The 22,057-nt window shown below is 36.8% G+C and overlaps 1 protein-coding gene across 4 annotated transcripts in view; it reads left to right on the top strand.

Annotated features, from left to right (window-relative positions):
- The window catches only part of RAD51B (RAD51 paralog B), a 489,897-nt gene that overhangs the window by 16,344 nt on the left and 451,496 nt on the right, over positions 1–22,057 (top strand). For all 4 annotated transcript variants that reach the window (XM_084867046.1, XM_084867047.1, XM_084867049.1 and 1 more), the window contains 3 exons: positions 5,769–5,905; positions 12,408–12,527; positions 13,591–13,774. In XM_084867046.1, the coding sequence (XP_084723172.1) occupies positions 5,769–5,905; positions 12,408–12,527; positions 13,591–13,774 (441 nt within the window). The remainder of the gene's footprint in view (positions 1–5,768; positions 5,906–12,407; positions 12,528–13,590; positions 13,775–22,057) is intronic.

The raw sequence follows: 22,057 nt of genomic DNA, 5'->3' as shown, positions 1-22,057 counted from the left end.
TAAGCAGATAATTCTGCATCTGTTATAAGTGAATATCGGTAGCAAAGATATGTTTCAAGTTTAAATGTTAAAAGTTTACATTATGTGGAGATCACACCATGTGGTGGCAGCTTTGCCATATGAGAATAATAGAGATCAGACCAGTGTTTCTCAATCCTTTTTTCATTATTGCCCCCTAAGGAGCTTTATAGACTTTTCCCCCTTAATCATCCATGCCATGCCATGAGATTTGAATACTACACATATACTGTATCTTAGTTTATATACTGTATGTATATCAAAACCAAGTTTTACCCTTGGCTAGTATCACCCTTCCTGAGAATGCCTAATGAAGATGCTAATGTGATTAGGTAAATTTAAGGCTGTGTTTAAAGGGAATCCTCAGAAAAGGTGTTTTCGTATTGTAACCCAGAGATTACAGGACTGGAGAACTGGCCCAAGCTCAAGTTAGCAAGAAGAGATGTAACATTTACATATCTTAGTTCAAGAGTCCCTCTGGAGAGTAAACCCGGGAAGCACTGCCAGATCTTTATAGCATTTGAGTCCTGATTAGATCCTCGCTCTAAGTAATAAGAAAACTGTAGCACATTTCTACATTATTCGCTTTGTTCATGATTGCAGCAGACCTGGAGTCCTTGAGTGAGGCATTTTTGCTTTGGAAATGACTATCCTGTCCCAAAAAGGTAGAGGCGAGATACCAGAGTCCTATTTTGGCATCCTAAACTTTCCTCCGAACCGTTAAATATGACAGTTCTTTTTCTTTCTCTTCGGCAGAGTGAGGTGTGGCCTATAGGATCCCAGGGGTTGTAAACTCAAATGCCTACAAAGGCCAGACAAGTAATAGAAATGCATACACAGTGAAGTGTAATATATAATTGTTTCGTTGGTCAATTTTGGTTGCTTACACTCTTACAGCAATAGCAGAGTTTGCCTTTCTTGCTCATAGGTCTGCAGGCCGGTCAAGGTGGGTCTCATCGTCTCCTTCAGCTGAAGGAGGGGTCAGGTCAGCTCTGTGTACAATAGTAGCAGCAGCAGGCACACTAGGAGAGATTTCTAATTGGGGTTCCTTGGCTATACTGTTTTGAACAGGCATCTGCAGGAGTTTAGCATATGTGGTTGATTGGATTATAGTTCCCAATTTTTCACTTACTCACTGATTTGACATCTTTTTCCATGAAGGTTTTGTAGAATCTTTCATATGGCACATGCTAATTGAGTGTTAAATGAATGATTATAATGGTTGATACTGTTCATTTTCTTTAGATGTGAATCTTGGGGCCCTTGTCATTTCCATGTCCTCTTGCCTTGTTTTTGGATTTGTTTCCCTGCCTTCTCTTTTTTGCTCCCTTCCCATTTACTTTAAAAACAGCAATTGTCAATATGAAATAAGAGGGACTGGTAGAGAGAGCCCAAGATATAAAATCTTCCACATGTTGGTGTAAAGTAACTTAAGATCAATGTTTCTTTTACAAGGCAAAGTAAAGGCTACCTGGCCTTTCTGAGCTTTTTGTTTGTTTTAAGATTTAGAGATCGTTAATTTATTTTTTTTAAATAAGTCTTTATTGATCATATTATTACAAAAGTTCCTCATTTTCCCCCCTCCACCAGGTGCCCACCCCACCCTCTGCCCTTTTCCCACCCCCCACTGTCCTCATCCATAGGTGCACAGTTTATGTTCAGTCTCTTCCCGCACCCCCCACTCCTCTTTTCCCTGAGAATTGTCAGTCCACCCCCCTTATTTACCTCTGATTCTATTATATTCACCAGTTAATATTGTTCATAAGGTTTTTTAATTCCCTTGGTTTTTAGAGTCACTTGTTGATAGTTACATATTTGTTGTTCATAATTTTTATCTTTATTTTCTTCCTCTTCCTAAAGAACCCCCTTCAGCAATTTATATAATTATGGTTTGGCGGTGATGAACTCCTTTAGCTTTTTTTTATTTGTGAAGCTCTTTATCTGGCCTTGGATTCTGAGTGATAGCTTTGCTGGGTAGAGTATTTTTGGTTGTAGGTTCTTATTATTCATCACCCTGAATATTTCTTTCCATTCCCATCTGGCCTGCATGGTTTCTGTTGAGAAATCAGCTGACAATTGTATGGGTGTTCCTTTATAGGTAACTACCTGCTTTGCTCCTGCTGCTTTTAATATTCTCTCTTTGTCTTTTGCTCTTGGCATTTTAATTATGATGTGTCTTGGTGTGTTCCTCTTTGGATTCCTTTTGTTTGGGGTTCTGTGCGCTTCCTGGACTTGTAAGTCTATTTCTTTCACCAGGTGGGGGAAGTTTTCTGTCACTATTTCTTTCAATATGTTTTTGGTATCTTGCTCTCTGTCATCTTCTGGGATGCCCATAATTCTGATGTTGGTTCACTTGAAGTTGTCCCAGAGATTTCTTATACTGGATTCTGGATTCTCTTGTCTTCTTGCTTCTGCGGAGGAGTGTCCTCTGGCTCTTTGTGTTCCATATCTTTGACTTGATTCTTGCAATCTTCCATTCTGTGTTTAGGACTCTGTATAATATTTTTTATTTCAGAGAATGTATTCTTTATTTCTAGTTGATCCTTTATTATTTCTAGTTGATCTCTTTTCATATCTTCATAGGTCTGGTTTATTTTATCGGCTTTTTCTAGGAGATTCTTGAAAAACCTTATAAGCATGGTTTTGAACTCTATATTCAGTCGCTTTTTGTCCTTTATTTCTTTAGTTTGTGATCCGTTTCCTTGTCTTGGCATTTTCGCTGCTTCCCTGAGTTGGTAGGGTGGGAGGATCAGCTGTATCTATGTCAGGAGTTAGCCTTATTCGACTAGACTTGGAAAACTGCAAGAGCCTCTGTGCTCAGTTTGGATGGGGCTGAATTTCAGGGTGGAGCCTACAGCCTTGGCTTCCAGTTAGCCCCGCCCTATGAGGTTCCTGAGTCTCAGTGTTCCTCAGTGTCCTTCGTTCTGTACTTGCTGCAAGCACCTCTGAGAGAAAGGTGCCCTAGAGTTTTGCCTGCTACCAGACAGTCTAGTCTCTCCCCCAATGAGCCCACAACTGGGGTTCAGTGCAGTTGGAAGTGGGGTTAAGAGCAGTCCGGAGCTTATGTCTCCTTCCCGCTAGGGCAATCCAGCGGCTCAATCAACAGTCTGTCCTCTGTGCGAAATGTGCGCTACTCGGGGGCTCTGCCTTTTGCCACTCCCCTGAGCTTCCGCCTTACAGCCCAGATTCCCTCTGTATGTGTCTGGGTCCCCAGGGTCTCACTCAGAACTGGGGTTCAGTGCTGTCAGAACTGGGGTTCAGCACAGTCTGGAGCTTTTATCTCCTTCCCGCTAGGGAACGCCAGCCAGGCACTCAGCCTCCCCCTCCTCTCCGGCTCCGTCCTCTCTGCGCACACAACGTGACTTCGTACCTTAGGCTTATACAGCTCCTCTGATTTTCCTTCTGGTTTTCTCTTTCCTTCTCATTGTAGAATTTTCAGTCAGTCAACTTTCCTGTAGTTCCCGATAATGCCCACTTTATATTTTAGTTGTATTTTTTTAAATTGTTGTGTGAGGCTGCAGTTAGGCATTTACCTATGCCGCCATCTTGGTTTCTCCTGAGAGTTTGTTATTTTTAAAATGAATTCTATAGGTCTGAATACTTAATCACATTTCTACAAAATTGTAGAGCAAATGGAGACAAATAGATGCTGGGGATTTGGAGGTGGTCATTAAAAAAGAAGTTTCCATATGCTTTTTTTCTCAAATCAGAACCAGGCAATCCTTAAATTGTCTTCTGTAAAGTATTGGGCTTTAGGCTGCCCCGTCTTGAATGGGGGAAGAACGAACATGGTTAAGAGTTTAGGTCCTAACAGGTCTGGGCTTCATGTTCATCTCAACCGTTTAATCTTAGGTAAGATTAAAATGATGAGGCTTCATTTTTACTTTAGTACAATTAGACTTCTTGGGAATAATTCTCTTTCCTCTTTAAACCAATGAATAAATCAATTATTAAACCAATTGTTAATATTTTGCATTTGGTATTTGATGGTCTTCTTTCCTCTCAGTTCTTTTACATTTCTCAGGCAGGGTGAAATGCAGGCTCTCACTATCTGAAGCTAATTGTATTTTACTGGTGTCTTCTGTGTGTAAACGTATTCATTCTGAGTTTCCAAGAAGCAAATAACTTAGACTATTCTGGTTTGGCATGTTCTCTCTCTCTAACCACATTGGAGCTGAACCTGGGAACAGAACACAACTTGAAATTTTGTGGTTTGGCTGCTAGGATTTGGAGCTAAACTATCTGAAGCTAAAAATTATTAATGTTGAAATGTTTTAACCTACTAAGTAAACCTGAAAAATAACAAAATTTAACTTTTATCTGGATGTCCGATGTGTGACAAGTGCTCGAAAATGATTCCAGTGTTGCTAATTTTATATGAATCTGACTGGTAAAGCATGGACTTTCTATAGTACTCTGTAATGAGGTGGGGAGTGACCAGGAAGTTCATTTGAATTATGAGAGCTTCTTTAGTTATCTCCCAGCAAAGATTGTAAAGGAGTTGTTGAATTTAAAGATGGACAAAGAAAAAATTTTTTTAAATGAAAAGATGATATGTCAAATTTGCTGACCTTTTCTTATGACCAGTGGTTACGTTACATGCTTCATAGCAGATGAAAAACCAACCAACCGACCGACCAACCAACCAATGGAACACTCTTACTCCATCCCTTCAAAGTAAAAGTGATGTTTCAACAATAAATGAGATAGTAATCGCCTTTTTAAAGATAGAGAGACTGTTTTTTAAGTCATTGCTTGGAAATGTTTCTTTTGTAATGTGATTTTTGTTGTCAGAGATATGTGTGCCTAATGAAAACTTTGCCATCTGCACACTAAAAAACTTAAGACAATATTTTTTATACTGTTGAAAATCTTCCAAATAGTTTCAGTTGATTTCTAAACCAATTGTTAAAAATGCAATATCTTTTGATTACTTTGTAAGAACATTGATAGGAGGGAAGACAGACATTTATTAGCCAAATTCAACAAGAACTAACTGATGGAATTTATTGAAAAATGAAAATACTGACTTAGTAAGTAAAGAAATGACATACTACTTTAATTTCAGTCCTTGCATATTTGCAGTCAAGCCCTTCCTTACTACACATCCATTACAATTAAGTACTGAAATAAGCAGAATGTAGGTCCTGACATTTTAATAACTGAATTATAAAATATTTAAGTCGATATTTAAAAAACTAGAGGCCTGATGCATGAAATTGTGCAGAGTAGGCCTTCCTTCCCCCAGCTGCTTGCACTGTCTTCCCTCTGGCACCCGAGACCCAGGCTTCCCTCCATCCACACTGGCAGGCATTTGGGACCAGGGCTTCCCTCACAGCCCTGGCTTTGTCCGAAAGGTTGTCTGGAAGGATGTCCGGTCTAATTAGCATACTACACTTTTATTATAGATAATATAATTTCATTTATTTTCATTATTATCATTCCTCCACTGAAAGTATTAATGCTCTTATGAGATTGAAAAGACCTAAGCAGCTGTTGGCAGCAGGACAGCACCAGGTGTTGGACCCGTGGAGTCAGACCAGATCTTGGTATTTGAGTTCTGGCTAAGAAAGAATTCAGAGTCAAGACTCAAACTATAGGAGAACCAATCCAGATGCATTGGGGAAAAGTTGATTCATTGTATACAGTGGACTTCTCTGTAAACCCAGATTAGTTGTACTATGTTTGTGGGAAGTTCTTAAAGGAGTTTGCTTGTGATTACAGATTGTGTGTGTGTGTTTTTTTTTTAGATTACAGGTCCACCAGGTTGTGGGAAAACTCAATTTTGTATAATGATGAGTGTTTTGGCCACATTACCCATCAACATGGGAGGATTAGAAGGAGCTGTTGTGTACATTGACACAGAATCAGCATTTAGTGCTGAAAGGTAGGAGATTTTATTGTTTTTCATTATAATACTCAGTTTTGTAACATATATTAGCATATAACATTTTCAAACAAGTTGACATTTTCTTTCTTCTTTCTTTTTTTTTGAGAACACAGAATTTAGATACTGTTTTAAGGGAATTGTCCTTTTACCATTGGTGGAGCAGTTTCCTTTTACCTTCTCTATCCCTTTATTGGTTTAAGTGGGATTCTGGGATAAGGTGTGTTTTGTAGAAAGTCAGGAAGAAAGAAGTTCAGGAAGAGAGAGAAATGTAAGTAGAAAATGGGGAAGAGGGAAAATTAATAAGAAAGACAGAGGTAAGCTGCTTTGTAACTAATTTCTAGTTGGAAGTAAAATATTAGTGAATGGAAAAATTGCAAATTTCAAAACATCTTTTTGATTGCTAAGTATTTCACTTTAGCCTTTGAAATAGTATGGCAATCACAGTAAGAAACACACTGATAGTAAGGGTATCTGTTTGGAAAGAAAATATTTACTTAGTTTGGAAAGGACCGCTAACATTCCATGAGAGAGGCATTTAGTCATGTGTGTATTTCTACACACCTGAAAATAAGTCTGGTCCTCATCTTTCCATGCTCTAGTTGATAGTCATAAGCAGGAGTGCTTGTACATCTGGAGATTGATTCTATTCTGTTCTCTTGGTCAAGTTATATTATAGGTATAGTGAGTCTTTCTCTCACTATGTTATTGTGAATCAGATCTCTTCCTTATGCTCTCAAGGAAAACTATTTAAATCAAAGCATATTTCCTGACCAGATATGTTCTGAATGGATTATTTTGATTAGAGTTTATTTGCTTTGTTTACATCTCTTGGGTATCTATTCTTTGTATTTACCACAGGGTTGTCAGCAATTTGTTTTGTTCCTAAAGTATCAGCATGAAAGGGTTGTCAGGTTGAAAACTGAAGTTTTGGTTGACAACCGAGAAGTTTTGGTGGACAATTTGGTTGAGAACGAATAGTTCAAGATGGGAGACGTTTGAGAAATGAGGTTTCACTGTATATTTTAGCCAGGTCTGTGTGGATTCCGGTCTGAGTTGCGGGCTTGAACATCAGAAAAGATGCAGCCCATAGATTTTTCTCTCTCTCTCTCCCCCTCACTTCCTCTCTCTAAAATCAATTTAAGAAACATATTTTTAAAAGCTGAGTCTTAGTACTACAGATAGACATGTGAGGAACACTAAGGGAAATGGGAAAGGAAGAGATGGGAACCAGGACCCTGGAAGGGAACATGAGGAGGTAGGATATAGAATTGGAATATTATGAAGTAGAAGTAGACATTCTTGAGTTGTCATGAAATCAGAAAAGCTTTGAAAACTAGGAAGAAGATATAGTCCAAAAGGGGAAGAAGCCAATCAAATAATCACAAAATGTAAAATTATAAGTCATAACTAAGTCTACACAGGAGAGGTATGTGTTGTATTGGTACTGTGTGGAAGCCATGGCTATACTTAGGTCTGAAGGAGTTGCTGTACTTAGTATGTATGTCACTTCTGAGGGTGTCAGGTACCCCAAAGCCAGTGCCTTTATTATTTATTTATTTAACAATATATCTTCATTGATTTCAGAGAGGAATGGAGAGGGAGAGATAAAAACACCAATGAGAGAGAATTATTGATTGGCTGCCTCCTGCCCATCCCCCACAGGGGATTGAGCCCATAACCCCAGCATGTGCCCTGACCAGGAATTGAACTGAGACCTTCTGGTTCATAGGCTGATGATGCTCAACCACTAAGCCACATGGGCTGGGCAAGCCAGTCCCCTTTAATTCCTGCCAGACTATGTAAAGTGTCACTCTTTCTGATTCAGTGTATCTAGAGTAAGGCATAGAGGGGTAGTGGCCAGCCATTTGGCTGATTTTGAAGGCAGTACTAGTGTGGTCTTAGTCACTTATTTGCTAGTTGGTACAAATTCAGAATCTTTGAGTCTGAGGTAAATAGGGAACATAAATTACCTTACCATTTTTTTTTAAGATGCTTTCATGAGTCTGGCTAGGTTCTCCCTAGTCAAACTTCAGCTGCCTTATCATTTGTGAATCTAGGTGAATTAGTAGGAAGGGAGATCTTGAAGAGTTTCTAGGATAGAAGATGGAAATTATGTACTTATTATTACTAAAACAGAACTTTGGAATCTGCTGGAATCTGTAAGGTACTAATAGATTCACATGATTATGTTTAGTAATCTTACAATGCTGAGCAAGTACATATTAAATTAATGAACAGGAAAATATTACATATGTACAAGAAGCTTTGAAAAACCATGAACTTGTATTTTAGCACAATAAAAGGACTTTATTTTTTTTAAACATTAAGAATATGTTTTATTTCAAGTTGGCATGTGGTAACTAATATAAAACTTTAAAAATTATTTTTATTATTTTTTTAATCCTCACCTGAGGATATTTTTTCATTGATTTTTAGAAAGAGTGGAAGAGAAAGGAAAGATAGAGAGAAATATCAATGTGAGAGAAACACATCTATTGGTTTGTACCCCGACCAGGGCCTGGGCTAGGGAGGAGCCTGTAACAGGTGTGTGCCCCCTTGATGGGAGTTGAGTGTGGGACCCTTTGGCCTGCAGGCCAATGCTCTATCCACTGAGCCAAACTGGCTAGGGCTAAAGCTTTTAACTTTCCATTTATACAAGAGCTGTGAAGTAATGGAGCTAATAACAAAAACCTTGATTGGAATCCATTGTTCTCCACTTCAGTAAGTGGTTAATTCCATTCTTCCAGATGCTGACCAGTTAGCCCAGAAATCCACTCAGCTTCTCTTTTGAGCTAGATCTTGGCTTCAGTTACTTCTAATCACGTAAGCTAGTCTCTAGTTGAAGACCCCATCTGGACGACTGCACTTGCTGATCTTACTTGCATCCCGGCCCATCTACAGCCTCTCCTTCATTTGGTATTTAGAGTGCCTCTTTAAAAAGAAAAGAAGTCAGGCTATGTCTATCCTGCTCCTAGGCTTTCACTAAATAAAATCCAAACAAAACCCACAGACCCAAAGATCTTGTGTGTTTTGCTCCCTGGCTAGCCCTCTGACCTTATTTCTTCTTATTCCTCTCTCTTGCTTTCTGTGTTTTAGCTACGTTAGCCTCCTTGTTATTTTCAAATGCTCCAGGCATCTTCTTACACTGGGCTTTTGCACTTATCATTCTCTCTTCCTATGCACTGTTCCACTGGTCGCCACGTGGTTCATTTTTTTTTTTTTTTCCGTCTCCCTTAAGACTTTGCTCAAATGTCACCTTATTAAAGATGTTTTCCCAGACCACTTTACATAAAATGTCACTTGCTTCCTTCCATCTGTCACAGCCTGTCCTCTTAAAACTGGTACAGTTTTCTGTAAAGCATTTATTATCTGATGTATTTTATACTATATTTCTTTGTTTCTCTCAGTAGAATGTAAGTTCCATGAGGGAAGGATTTTTTGTTTTGTTTTTGTTCATTGCCATATCCTTAGCACTAGAACAGTGCCTGGCATATAGTAAGTCCTCAATAAATATTTATTGAATGAATGAATCTTTTAAAAAATATATTGATTTTAGAGAGGAAGGGAGAGGGATAGAGAGATAGAAACATCAATGATGAGAGAGAATCATTGATCACTGCCTCCTGCATGCCCTCTTCTGGGGATTGAGCCCACAACCCAGGCATGTGCCCTTGGCTGGAATCGAACCTGGGACCCTTCAGTCTGGAGGCTGATTCTCTATCTACTAAGCCAAACCAACTAGGTGTGAATGAATGAATCTTAAGTACATTCTTTGAAAGATGTCCATTAGATGGCATTGTTTTCAAACTTAATGTAATTAATGTATGGAGCAAAATACGGGTTCTTTTCTGTTGCTTGCTCCATACAAAACAGATCTTTGTTATGAAGTTTGTCATGAGAGATTGCTCTGATTAACGTAGGCATATAGAATATTGCATTTATATTTGGGTTTTGATTTATATATTTTTGGAAATCTTTTCTAAAATTAAAAAAATCACTTAGAGAAACTTAAAGAAAATCACAGCATACTGGTATGCAAATAACCATTTAATACAATTGTTTAGTCTGGTAACTATGCTTATTATTTTTATCTCTGTGCACAGTTCCTAAGTTTTTCAGGTTCATTGACCCTAAGTTAGTCTAATCTCATTAGGCTTTACCTTAAAGGCACAACCACCATCCCACTTAAACCTTCTGGCAAAAACCCGGTATGATTTTATTTCCCTCCTGCCATCTCCAGTGGTTATTAAAGTCAGTAAGGCTCTTTTAGTTTATTTCCTACTAAACTAGATAAATTGTGCATTTTTTTAGGATGGAAAGAAAGAAAATACCCCCATTGCCCAGTAATGGAATACCCAATAAATTTAATGTCCAGAAGGAAATTTTATCATTAGCAAGAACTGTGGGTTCTATATTTCATGGTGTTAGTGATATTCCCCTTAACCCCACTCTCCACCAAAGCATCAGGGAAAGAAGAGAGGATAATTATGAATAAAGTTAGCTCACGTCCTTCTGAGGGACGTTAATGGCATGAAGGAGCAATAATGAGTTCCAGAGCCTTTCTCTACTTAAGCCATTAGTTGAAATCCAATGGATTTCAACTAATGGCTTAAGTTGGAGGCAGAGAATTACTGTATTTCAGCTGTTCACTTGTTGCCAATGAGTTAGGTACTGTCAGTCTGGTTCCCAATCAGCTGGGCATCCGAATTTTGAAAAACTTAGATATGTTTCAGATGGATGTTGTCATTTCTATTCTGTTAAAATTCAGTGGGTTCCAAGTACTAGAGCTTTATAGTTGATTTCTCTGACTAGCACTAAATTCAATAAATAATTGTCCTAATAAAAATATTTACACATTTCCTAAACCCTCAAGACATACCTGTTCTACCTTTGAAAAAGGTATAGCTGATTTCTCTGACTAACACTAAATTCAATAAATAATTGTCCTAATAAAAATATTTACACATTTCCTAAACCCTCAAGACATGCCTATTCTACATTTTCTAATGCCCTCTTATTTCTTCTTGCTTTTACCACTTACCTTATTATTTTTTTTTTAATTTCCCAATTCCTATCCATTTCTTAGGAACTTCTCTTGAATGGTCATTTGATCCATTTTGTTCTCACTCTTTACACATCTTTTAGTACTATTCCTTACTCCTAAAATTATTTTTCTTCTTTCTTGTTTAACCTAATGGTTTTTTTTTTCTTTTCAAATTGTTCAAAATATGCTTTAAAATGTTATTGACTAGATTTCTTTAATGTTTCTTTCTTCCTGTTTTAGATTTTTCTCTTTCATTTCTGATTATAGCATATGTGAGGAACTTATTTTGTTTATCTATTTAAAGTTCTCAGCCTCTTCTTGGAACTCATTAACTGTCTAATAAGGAAAAAAAAAACTCTCCTCTTGTACTTTGTGTCTTTAAAAGGAACATAAAATATAGGTTCATTTTTGTGTTTTCAGGCCTTCTTCCCGGTTAACCTTGGATGATAGTGCAGTATGGGGCTGATAAAGTATCATTCTAAAAAGGAGACAATTATACTCTAAGTTTTACATTTTTAATCAGAAATTTCTGGTGCTGCTCTCCATGTCTTGTACTATTAATGGTGGTAGTTACATCTTTTTAATTGTCAGTCTCCTATGCTTGGCCTGCCCCATGCATTAGAACTAGCTTTGAGGTCAGTATTCAGTGTGAATATCATTTTTTATTTATAACATTTATTCGTGAAGAAAGTAATTTTCTGTCTACCAAGGACTTATTGGATAGCATTTTTTGTTGGTTTGTTTGTTTTTGTAATCCTCACTTGAAGATAATTTTTTTCCCATTGATTTTGGAGAGAGTGGAAGGGCAGGAGGTAAGAGAGAGACAAAGAGAAAGAGAGAAATATTGATATGAGAGAGACACATTGGTTGGTTGTCTCTAGCATGAGCCCCAACTGGGCTTAGGGATCGAACCTGAATGGAGGTACATGCCCTTGACTGGAAATTGAATCTGCGAACTTTTGGTTCACAGGCCCATCCATGCTCCAGCCACTGAGCCAAACTGGCCAGGGCACATTTATTTTGTATGTATTAAGTTTTAATGAACAAAACATATCTTTTAGATCTGTGACATGGAGACCTATTGATATTTGAATGATAATATAGTTGTTCAAATATATTTCATTCATGAAAATGCATTTTTCTTTTTTATTATTTGTTATAGCTACTGGTCAGAATATCATTTATTAAAAAACATATTTATTCCCAGAAAGATAAACCTGAGAGATATTAGATACAAATTAAAAGCCCTTGTTGGTCTCATGCTCCATCTGCAAAGTGCTCTTAGTGCTTATAAAGGAGGGCTTACATTTCAGACTTGTACCTGCTTTATTGATGAGGCTTTCCTTCCAGTGTTCCTTGTGGCTTATGAGTTCCCTATGTAAAATTCATTAGAAGTTCAGCAATGTGGCCTTAAATATCATTGATTATTTTCACTTATTCTGTTTTCCCCCATAGACTGATTGAGATAGCAGAATCTCGTTTTCCCAGATATTTTGATACTGAAGAAAAATTACTTTTGACAAGCAGTAAAATTCATCTTTATCGGGAACTCAGCTGTGATGAGGTTCAACAAAGGTATGCTGGTTTCAAATTCAGTATTTTAGTAACACTTTGAAGATTTTTGTTTTTGTTTTTAGTTTCTGAGTGAAAAAAATCCCTACATATTAGGTTTATGAGCAATAAAATTATTTCCATATTCTTTATTCACTATGGCCTATTAATTAAAGTATTTTTTAAATGAAAAAACACAATAAAATGTTTAATATTTAAATACATAAGTGGTGTATTAATTATGTATTGTTTCATTAACAAATTATCCCAAAGTTTAGCAGCTTAAGGCTCACTTGGGATTGGAGAACCTTGAAGAATTCCAAGGTCACACATGTAGATACTGGAAGGCCTTCCTTTCTTCCTTGATGTTAGCTGGAGGCCTCTGTTCCTCACCCCATGGGCCTCTCCATAGGGCTGTTTACAACACAGCAACTAGCCTCCCCCAGAGTGAGTGATCTGAGAGAGCAGATAGGTGAGAGAGAATCCAAGGTGAAAGCTCTAGTCTTTTAGAACCTGTTCTCAGAAATGCCAAACCATCATTTTGTCATACCAACCCTAGTACAAGGTGGGAGAGACTCTGTAGGATATGAATTCTGGGCTATTTTGGAGACTGGTTACCACAAGTAATTTCACCTTAAGATTGGAGCTTTAGCATTATCAAAGGCTAAGGAATGAAACCATTTTGGTTTATTTCCAAAAGCATGCCATATGTATGGAAGAGATATACGAAAATAAGTTATGTTTATTGAATACTTGCGATCATCACTATAACTTAGGAAAGAACAATTTGTTTTTAAGTTGGCTAACCTTTGCAGTGCCCTACTTTTTAAAAGTATGTCTTAAACTTTTCTACTATTTTTCAAATTCTCCTTTTACAGCACATGTGTCAAACACAAGGCCCGCGGGCCAAATCCAGCCCGCCAGGCCTTGCAATGTGGCCCGCACCGCGCTGTCATCACTGCACTCCGCTGTCAGTTTATGACATTGTCAGTTTATGACTGTTCAGTAAACCATTCGGCCCGCGATTTAGGCTGGATTTTAGATTTTGGCCCCTTCTCTGATTGAGTTCGACACCCCTATTTTACAGGATTGAATCCTTAGAAGAAGAAATTATTTTGAAAAGAGTTAAACTTGTGATTATTGACTCCGTTGCTTCTGTGGTCAGAAAGGAGTTTGATACACAACTTCAGGACAACCTGAGAGAAAGGAACAAGTTCTTGGCAAGAGAAGCAGCCTCCTTGAAATATCTGGCTGAGGAATTTTCAATCCCAGTAAGTTTTTATTTCTCTTTTTTTCTTTATCATTCTTTTATTATTGTTATTATTAAAGTTCACTGACATAATATCAATTACTATAATTAGAAGGAAATGTAAAACAAAGGACTTTCTAAAGGTTGCATAGTGTAATAGCTAGAGTAAATGTCACCATCTTATTAAATTTATCCTTCTATTGAGATTATTTCATCCTTTTTATAGTTTGAGCCCAGTACAGATTTATTTATTTATTGACATACATATTATACTAGTCTCAAGTGTACAACATAGTGATTAGATACTTACAAAAGTTACAAAGTGATCAGCCATTGCTGTTGGCATGGCTTTCAGGGGTGGGAGTTGTGATGAGGAAATCTGAAGATGAGAATATGTTGCAAGCGTTTGCAGTAGGTGAGCTACAAGATGCAAGTATTTGCTGAGTTATATTCCCGTTACCAGTGTGTGGGAGAGTCCTGCTTCTTCAGCCTCACCAACATTTAGGATTATCAGGCTTTTCAGTCTTAGCCAGGCATTATCTCCACAGAAGATAAGAAATTTCTTAAATTGAGATAACATTAGTTATGATTTTATTATTTTTAGATTTGTGTTTGGAAAATTAAAATCTTGGATCGTTTTAACATAAAGAATTTGTACCAAGAGTGTTTATGCTTATGACTTGTGAGATAGGGGGAAAAGAATGTATGTTTCAACTTTTGACTTTTGTTCTTATCACAAGCAAAAATTCAGGGCTTGCATTTCTATGAAAGTCTAATGAACTTTCTTTGATTGTAAAATAGGAATCCTAGACTCTAGATATATGTAAATGACCCTTCAAAACTCTAGAGTTATATTTTGCTGTTGTGTAATGCTATTGTATGATTTTCCAGAAATTGTGTAATTTTTGGTTTATTGTGATAATTTTCATATTCATTACGTACAGCAAACACTATAGGAGGTAAGAAAAATCCTTCAAATTTTTTTCTTCAGTGCATTTTATTTATTCACTTACATTTAAACTCAGATTATTTTTAAAGCTACCCTTTATTTATTCAGGTAACTGTAAGTCACACAGTAGACTAAACCTTTAATTCATCTTTCAGTGATAATACTTCTAGAAAAATTATATCTTTATTTTTTGGTAGCTCTTTATAATTTATAAAACTGCTTTTTTGTTGACTAGAGCAAAAAGGTAGAAATAACTTAAAAGTTAATGAGTAGGTGATTGGATAAATTAGTGGTGGTACATCCATATAACAGAATATTGTGTCAATATTAAAATGAACAAAGTAGTCCAGAAATGCTTTCACAGGTTTTGTAGGAAAGGACTAGCTCAGCTAGCTTGGGGTGCTGAAACCAGCATATTTAATACTGTCCACTACTGGCTCCTGGGAGATGAACTCAGCCACTGGGATATTCTGCCTAATAAGTGTGTTTTTGTGTGCCTGGGGCCCTTGACCACATAGAACCAGCTGTATTAGATAGTTTATGCAAAACATGTGATTTATGGTGAGCACCTATGTTACTCTGGGGACTGGAATCCAAATAGCTGAGGTCAGTGATGCAGGCCCTGTGTGCCTTCTGAATGCCCCCACCCCAATAAAAACCATGGACACCAGGGCTTGGGCAAGCTTTCCTGGTTGACATCACTTCACTTGTGTTGTCACACATCATTGCTGGGAGAATTAAGTACGTCCTTGCAACTCCACTGGGGGATGAACCTGGAAGGTTGTGCCCGGTTTTTCCTGGACTTCGCTTATTCTTTTCTCCACTATTTCAGTGTGTGTCCGTCTGCTATAATAAGCCATACACATGAGTGTACAGCTTTTATGAGCCCTTTGGGTCCTTCCATGGTGAATCTTTGAGCCAGAGAATTGTCTTGGGGACCCCTGCCATACAGAAGCATCAATAGACATGTGCAAGAATATTTATGGCAGCTCTATTTTGTAATTGCTTGAAATTTGCAAAATGTCATTTCTAGTTTTGCCTCAATCTTAATGAATTGGTTTTGATAATTGTACTATAGCTATGTGAGATGTTAACATTTAAGAGAAGCTGGATAAAGGGCATATAGGAACTCTCTGCTCTTATATCCCAAGAAATCATTTGGTTCTTAGCATTTGTTGAGTCTCAAATTATTTAAAAATAAATAAATAAATAAAATGGGAGAGTGAATTTGGGTGCTTTCATATGCGTGAGTTGGTTCTGGAAGCTCATAAAGAAACTTCATTGGTTGCATCTGGAGAAGGAAAATAGGGGCTAAAAGGAGAGTTACATTTGATGCATTGGATCGCATCCATTTAGTCATCCGTGTATAGATGTTATGATACCTCTTTAATTTAAACACTGCTCTTCATCTTTCAGCAAATCTAATTGGCTCCATTTTTATATATAATATATATTTGATTACTTCCTACTCCATCAGTGCTGTAACCCTGGTTCCTGGTGGGCTGACTTTGGAATTAGATGTTGGTTTGAACCACAGCCTCTCTGCTAATTTTATTACCTTGAGTAAGTTATTTATCCTTGTTTCAACTCTTAGTTTCCCATTAGAAAAATAGGGATAATAATATCTGACTCATGGGGTGTGAGGATTAAATGAGATAATGTCTGTAATGTTCTTTGCACAGTGTTTGACACATTCAGTAAAAGGTAAATGATTAATTTTAGTAGTTAAATACCAGATGCTTGGTGCATTTTCTCTCTCTTCTAATTTTTTTCTCCCCACAAGGCTTCAAGCTCCTCAAAAAGGAAAATCATCTTACTCACTTTTATGTCCTCATTGGCTGTTTTGTTGATGGATATTGTTACTGTCTGGACCCTCCTATACCTGGTTAACTCATTCTTTGGACCTCAGACTCTCTCCTTTTCTTTTTAACATCACTCTCAGCAATTGTGTACAAAACTCTGTACTAGGCACTGTTAGATCATAAAGATGAATAAAACATAGTCTTTGCCCTTAAGGCTCTGTAAATAAGTTAAGTTTAGGAGACAAATAGCTTTCTGTGACATAATGGAGAATGAAATAAGTATCTTATCTACTGTTCTTTTTCTGTTTCCAACAGATGTAAGTAGCTTGGTATCCAGTTCTCTGTCCTTTCTTGGGACTGTAGATTACACACAGAGAAATAAAGGCAGGTAGCATAGATCTTCATAAGTTCTACTTTAACTCTTTATTATGTCTAACCTTGCTGTCCATTCTTATTCAGAGAGTGCTTGTTTAGAGATACAGTGGTTAAACTGATAAAGCACAAGCATAATTCCAAAGTTGTTGCTAAAAAAAATGAAAGTAAGTTGCTGCTCTTAGTATTTAGATTTACTTTACATATGGTACACAGCGCCTAGATGTGTTTGTAAAATTTTCCAATTGAAGTTTGTTGCTGATGGCAAATTTAAATTCTCTAATGAGAAGAGGGATGCAGAGAAATGCAGTGATTTATCTAAGATTTTTCAAGAAGCAATTGCATAATTGAGTATTATCCATTGCTACTTCTCTCCTGGATTATTATTACAACTAGAGGCCCACTGCACGAAATTTGTGCAAGGGGCTTGGACCCACAGTCCCGGCTTGGTCCGGAAGGTCCTCTGGAAGGATATCTGGTTTAATTAGCATATTATATTTTTTGGCCTGTTTATCTCCCTCTCCCCCTCAATCCCCCAATAAGGACATACTATTGACCTTAAACAGACATATATGGTTTTTATTCTGGAACAATATGCTGTTTAATTGCTAATAGCAAACGTTCTTTATAGAGAAAAGAGGAGTTCAGGAGCTGCTATAAACAAGTAGTCCATTGGAGGAAACCGGGTATTTGAAGGTTAGTGGCTTTTCTTTGGCTGAATGGTTGCTGGGTGAAGAGAAGATTGTCCTTCTTCCTGTTGGGGTAGTAGAGCAGAAAAACATCTTCCTGTTGAAATGGGAAGTACGTCTCTTCCTGTTTGGGATAGTTGATGACAAGTGGTAGATTGTATAGGGTAGAGCCCCACAGGCCCTCTAAACTCTAATTTAAACAAAGTTTCTTTTTATTAATCTTCACAATATTACTACTACATAATTATCCCAGAATCTATCTCTCAACACATTGTCCTCTGCTCAGAAACATAGCATGGTACCATATTTTTTTAATAGAATATATCTACTAGACTTTAACCACTCTGAGGGCAGAGAACTTATCTGTTTGTTCACACTTATATCCTTTGCATTTAGCAAAGTTCATGGCACATAATAGTTACTTCAGTTAAAATTTGTTGAATGGTTAAGAGTAAATTCCTGATATTATGTTCATGGTTCGTTTCAATCTTGCTCCAACCCACTCTTCCTATCACTTTTTTATGCTTCTGTGCAGGCTGCTGGTCTGTCTGTTCTTTTTTATGTTTATTCTAGCTGTGGATGTCCTTTCTTTTCATATATCCCTGCTAAATTTTACTCTTCTTTCATGTCTGAGTGCTCAAGTTTTGTCTCTTTCCAGAGATTTTTGTTCTGCTCTATTTTAGCTCCAGTCAATTGTATCTTTCTTTGTAGTGCATACAAGTTTTAGCCCCCACCAATTCTATCCTCTTGTGTAGTATATATGGTCTTAACTTTTAAAAAAAATTAATTTTATTGGGGTGGCATTGGCTAATAGGATCATATAGATTTCGAGTATACATTTCTATGATACAAGATCTGTATGTACTGTGTGCCCACCACCCAAAGTCAAACCATTTTCCCTCATATGTTAGGTCCCCTTTGTCCCTATTTCCCCTCCAATCCTTTCCCTCTGGTAACTACCACACTGCTGTCTGTATCCACGAATTTCAGTTTTATATCCCACAATATGAGGGAAATCATCTGGTTCTTAGCATTTTCTGACAGACTTATTCGGTCTTAACTTCTGAATTAGAACTTTAATTATTTATTGCCTTGCAGTGTCATTTTATTTTATTTTTAAAAAATATATTTTTGTTCATTTCAGAGAGGAAGGGAGAGGGAGTGAGAGAAACATCAAAGATGAGAGAGAATCATTGATCAGCTGCTTCCTACTCACCCCCTACTGGGGCTTGAGCCTGCAACCCGGGCATGTACCCTTGGCCGGAATCAAACCCAGGACCCTTCAGTCCTGATGCTCTATCCAATTAGCCAAACCTAGGGCTGCAGTGTCATTTTAAATTTTGATCTCCTTAGTTTATTAGAAAGCTCCCTCAAAACAGAACTGTCTTTTATGCCTCCTCACTGGCTGCCTACATTGAATAGTGCCTATGTTCAATAGTGTCCTGTATTGAATAAATGTCTAGTACATATTTACAGAATGATTGCATCACCTTTTCTAGTTATACAATGTCTGAAATGCATATTTAACCAAGTGCCTACTTCAATTCTAATACTTCTTAAAGGAAAAACATTCTAACATTCATTCTAAAAAGTGAAAAGATATTTAGAAGCCAAACTTTGGTGTTCCTCCCCCTTCTCTTTCCCTCTTCTTTAAAATGAAATGGAGAGGCTTTGTTGATAATTTGAAAGCTCTGAACTTTTGATTGAGTATGATGCATAAACTTGGTGTGAGATTTTATACAAAGAGCTGTGACCATCAAGCTGGGATTGTAACATTAGTGCTCTGTATATACTATTAATATAATGCCTTGTCTATAAGTTTAACAGTGTCACATGATATTATACTTACGATTTCTAACTTATCAAAACAAACCAAACAACAGTGCAGAGAAATTGGATCTGTGTTTAATGGAATCGACTAACAGCTCACTGTTTAATTAAATTCAAATAAACAATTTGAAATACAATCTTGGTTGTATAAGAGATTGGTCAAAGGACACTATCTTATGCTTTTTAATCAAAGACAAAAACTATTCCTTTGATTAATATTGTTGCATACTCTGTGTCTTTTTTTTTGTGTGTGTGTCTTTCTTGAATATGCCCATTGAGTTAATATACTGATCTTCCAAGTATATGTTTTTTATTTTCCTTTTTCCTTTTAAATATAGTTATTATTGTTGATAGTATTACAGATAGCTCCCATTCTCCTCCTTTACCCTCAACTTCCCAGCCACAATCACCCCCCCCCCCCCGTCTTCACTACCCTGTTTCCCGTGTCCATGGGCTATGCATATCTATAATAATAAAAGCATAATATGCTAATTAGATTGTACGTCCTTCTGGTTGTCCTTTTAGATGACCTGGACAAAGCTGGGGCTGTGAGGGAAGCCTGGGTGCTGTGCCAGAGGGAAGCCAGTGCAGCAGCTGGGGGAAGGAAGGCCTACTATTGCATGAATTTCATGCATCATGTCTCTAATAAGTATATTAGTTCTCTGTGTTTTTTATTTTATACTTCAAAAAGCTTGGTCTTTATTTTATTTTATGTTTCTGAGCATTGAAGATTTATATATATATATATATATATATATATATATATATATATATATATATATATATATATGAGTTCTTATAGTAAAAGATACATCCTTGAGAATAATCAGTCCTGCTGTCTTATCCCTGGGATTGGTTCAGGATGGTTATCAGTCAGATGCCAGGAGGTCTGGATGGTGGTTACCAGCAGATCTGAATGACTTTCTGTTTCATACTATGTTTTATACTATCACATTCATGTGGATAATTGACATTAGGTGGATATCAGGTGATCTGGATATGTGAATCCTTTTATGGATAATCAGAGGATTAGCTGGAAATCTGGTGTATGTCCAGGTATTGAAGCAAAACTAATAGACATATATCCAGGCCTTGACACAGGACTAGAAAGTTTAAAAGTTTATGTTCACTCTACTCTTGTTTTAAGGCTGGTTAAAACAAGAATAGAATCATTTCTTCATGCCTCAACCTTCTTGATTTTAGTAATTCAGTAATTGATTGTAGTGACTCCATTTTATTTCTTCACTCTATTCTTCAGTTTATTTGTTATTTGTGATTTTTGTTGTTGCCTCTGTTTGTTTATTTTTTTCTGATAAAGAGGCTAACTCCTTTCTACTTTGAATTTGTATTACATGATAACCTCAGAAGAATATCACAAGTATCTTTCAGATGATCCTAAGAGTGACCCCATCTTCAGCTTTTAAACAAATAGGTATCATAATCCATTTTTCCAACACTTGTTGCACACCAAACATGTACCAAACTTACTATTTAATGCTTTCAACCACATATTTAGTTTAATCTTCAAAGTTCTCTTTTCTTTATGAAGAAGTAGGATCTGAGAGAGTAAGTAGTTTACTCAATAGTCAATCTGGGGCACCTTGTGTGATAAAGTTATATCTGAGAACATCATGAACCAGTCTTGTTTGATCCCCTGAACACTGGACTTCAATTCCTACAGAGTGGTAAGAAAAACCCAAATCTATGCATTAGGGATTGTTATTATTATTATTTATTTTATTTTATTTTTTTCTTCATTTTTTTAAATTAAGGTATTATATGTGTACATATCTTATCAATTCCCCTCCCCCCAAAAAAGTTTGGTCTTTAAAAAAGAATATTTTATTTTGTTTTGAGCTTAATTTTTGAAGAGCTTAATTCTTTGACATCCTAAATCTTAACTTCATTTTGGAAGCTTCCAGTCTTACTATTTTTTATTTTATTCAGTCAGTAATTTATTTCTCAGATAAATTTATAATTTTAATAGAGTTTAAAGCCCAGGGCAATGTTTTAGTCTTAAAACAGAAACAACTTTAATTACTGCAGTTAGAATATTTTTCTTTATTTAGTACTAGAGGCCTGATGCATGAAGATTTGTGTAAGAATAGGCCTTCCTTCCAGCCAGAGCACCTTTCTGCCTTCGCTCTGGCCCTGAGCCACCTTTCTGCCTTTGCTCTGGCCAGAGCCGCCTTCTACCTCTCGCCTTGTCATGTCAATTTGCATATCCATCCTTATTGGGTGCGGGTGCTGCCATCTTTGTTGCAGAGTTACGGTCAATTTGCATATAAAATCTATTAGATTTGCATATTAGCCTTTTATTGTATTGGTTGATTTGCATATTAGCCTTTTATTATATAGGATGCCTTTTATCTGCCAGTCAACATGCTGAAGATTTGTTGGGTGTCTGTCTTCTTATACTGAAATTGGCAAACTTGTAGCTTATGCCCTGTTTTAAGTAGCTGTTTTAGAAAATAATTACTAAATACTTGTATTTTAGACTTGTTTGGGGAACATCTGAATTACAGACAACCTCCTAGGATTCTGCTTTGAGGTTTAATGAAGACTCAGTCTGTGCGGTGACTGAACAGGAGACTTTTAGTTTCATGGCACTGCCAGATGTGTCCATAAAATTGGTTGTTTGTGAGTTTAATTAAATGTCCCTA

This window comes from Pipistrellus hanaki (assembly GCF_964339955.1).
Source record: "Pipistrellus hanaki genome assembly, chromosome: 1".
NCBI classification, from domain to species: domain Eukaryota; kingdom Metazoa; phylum Chordata; class Mammalia; order Chiroptera; family Vespertilionidae; genus Pipistrellus; species Pipistrellus hanaki.
This window is presented reverse-complemented; position numbering and strand designations above follow the sequence as displayed.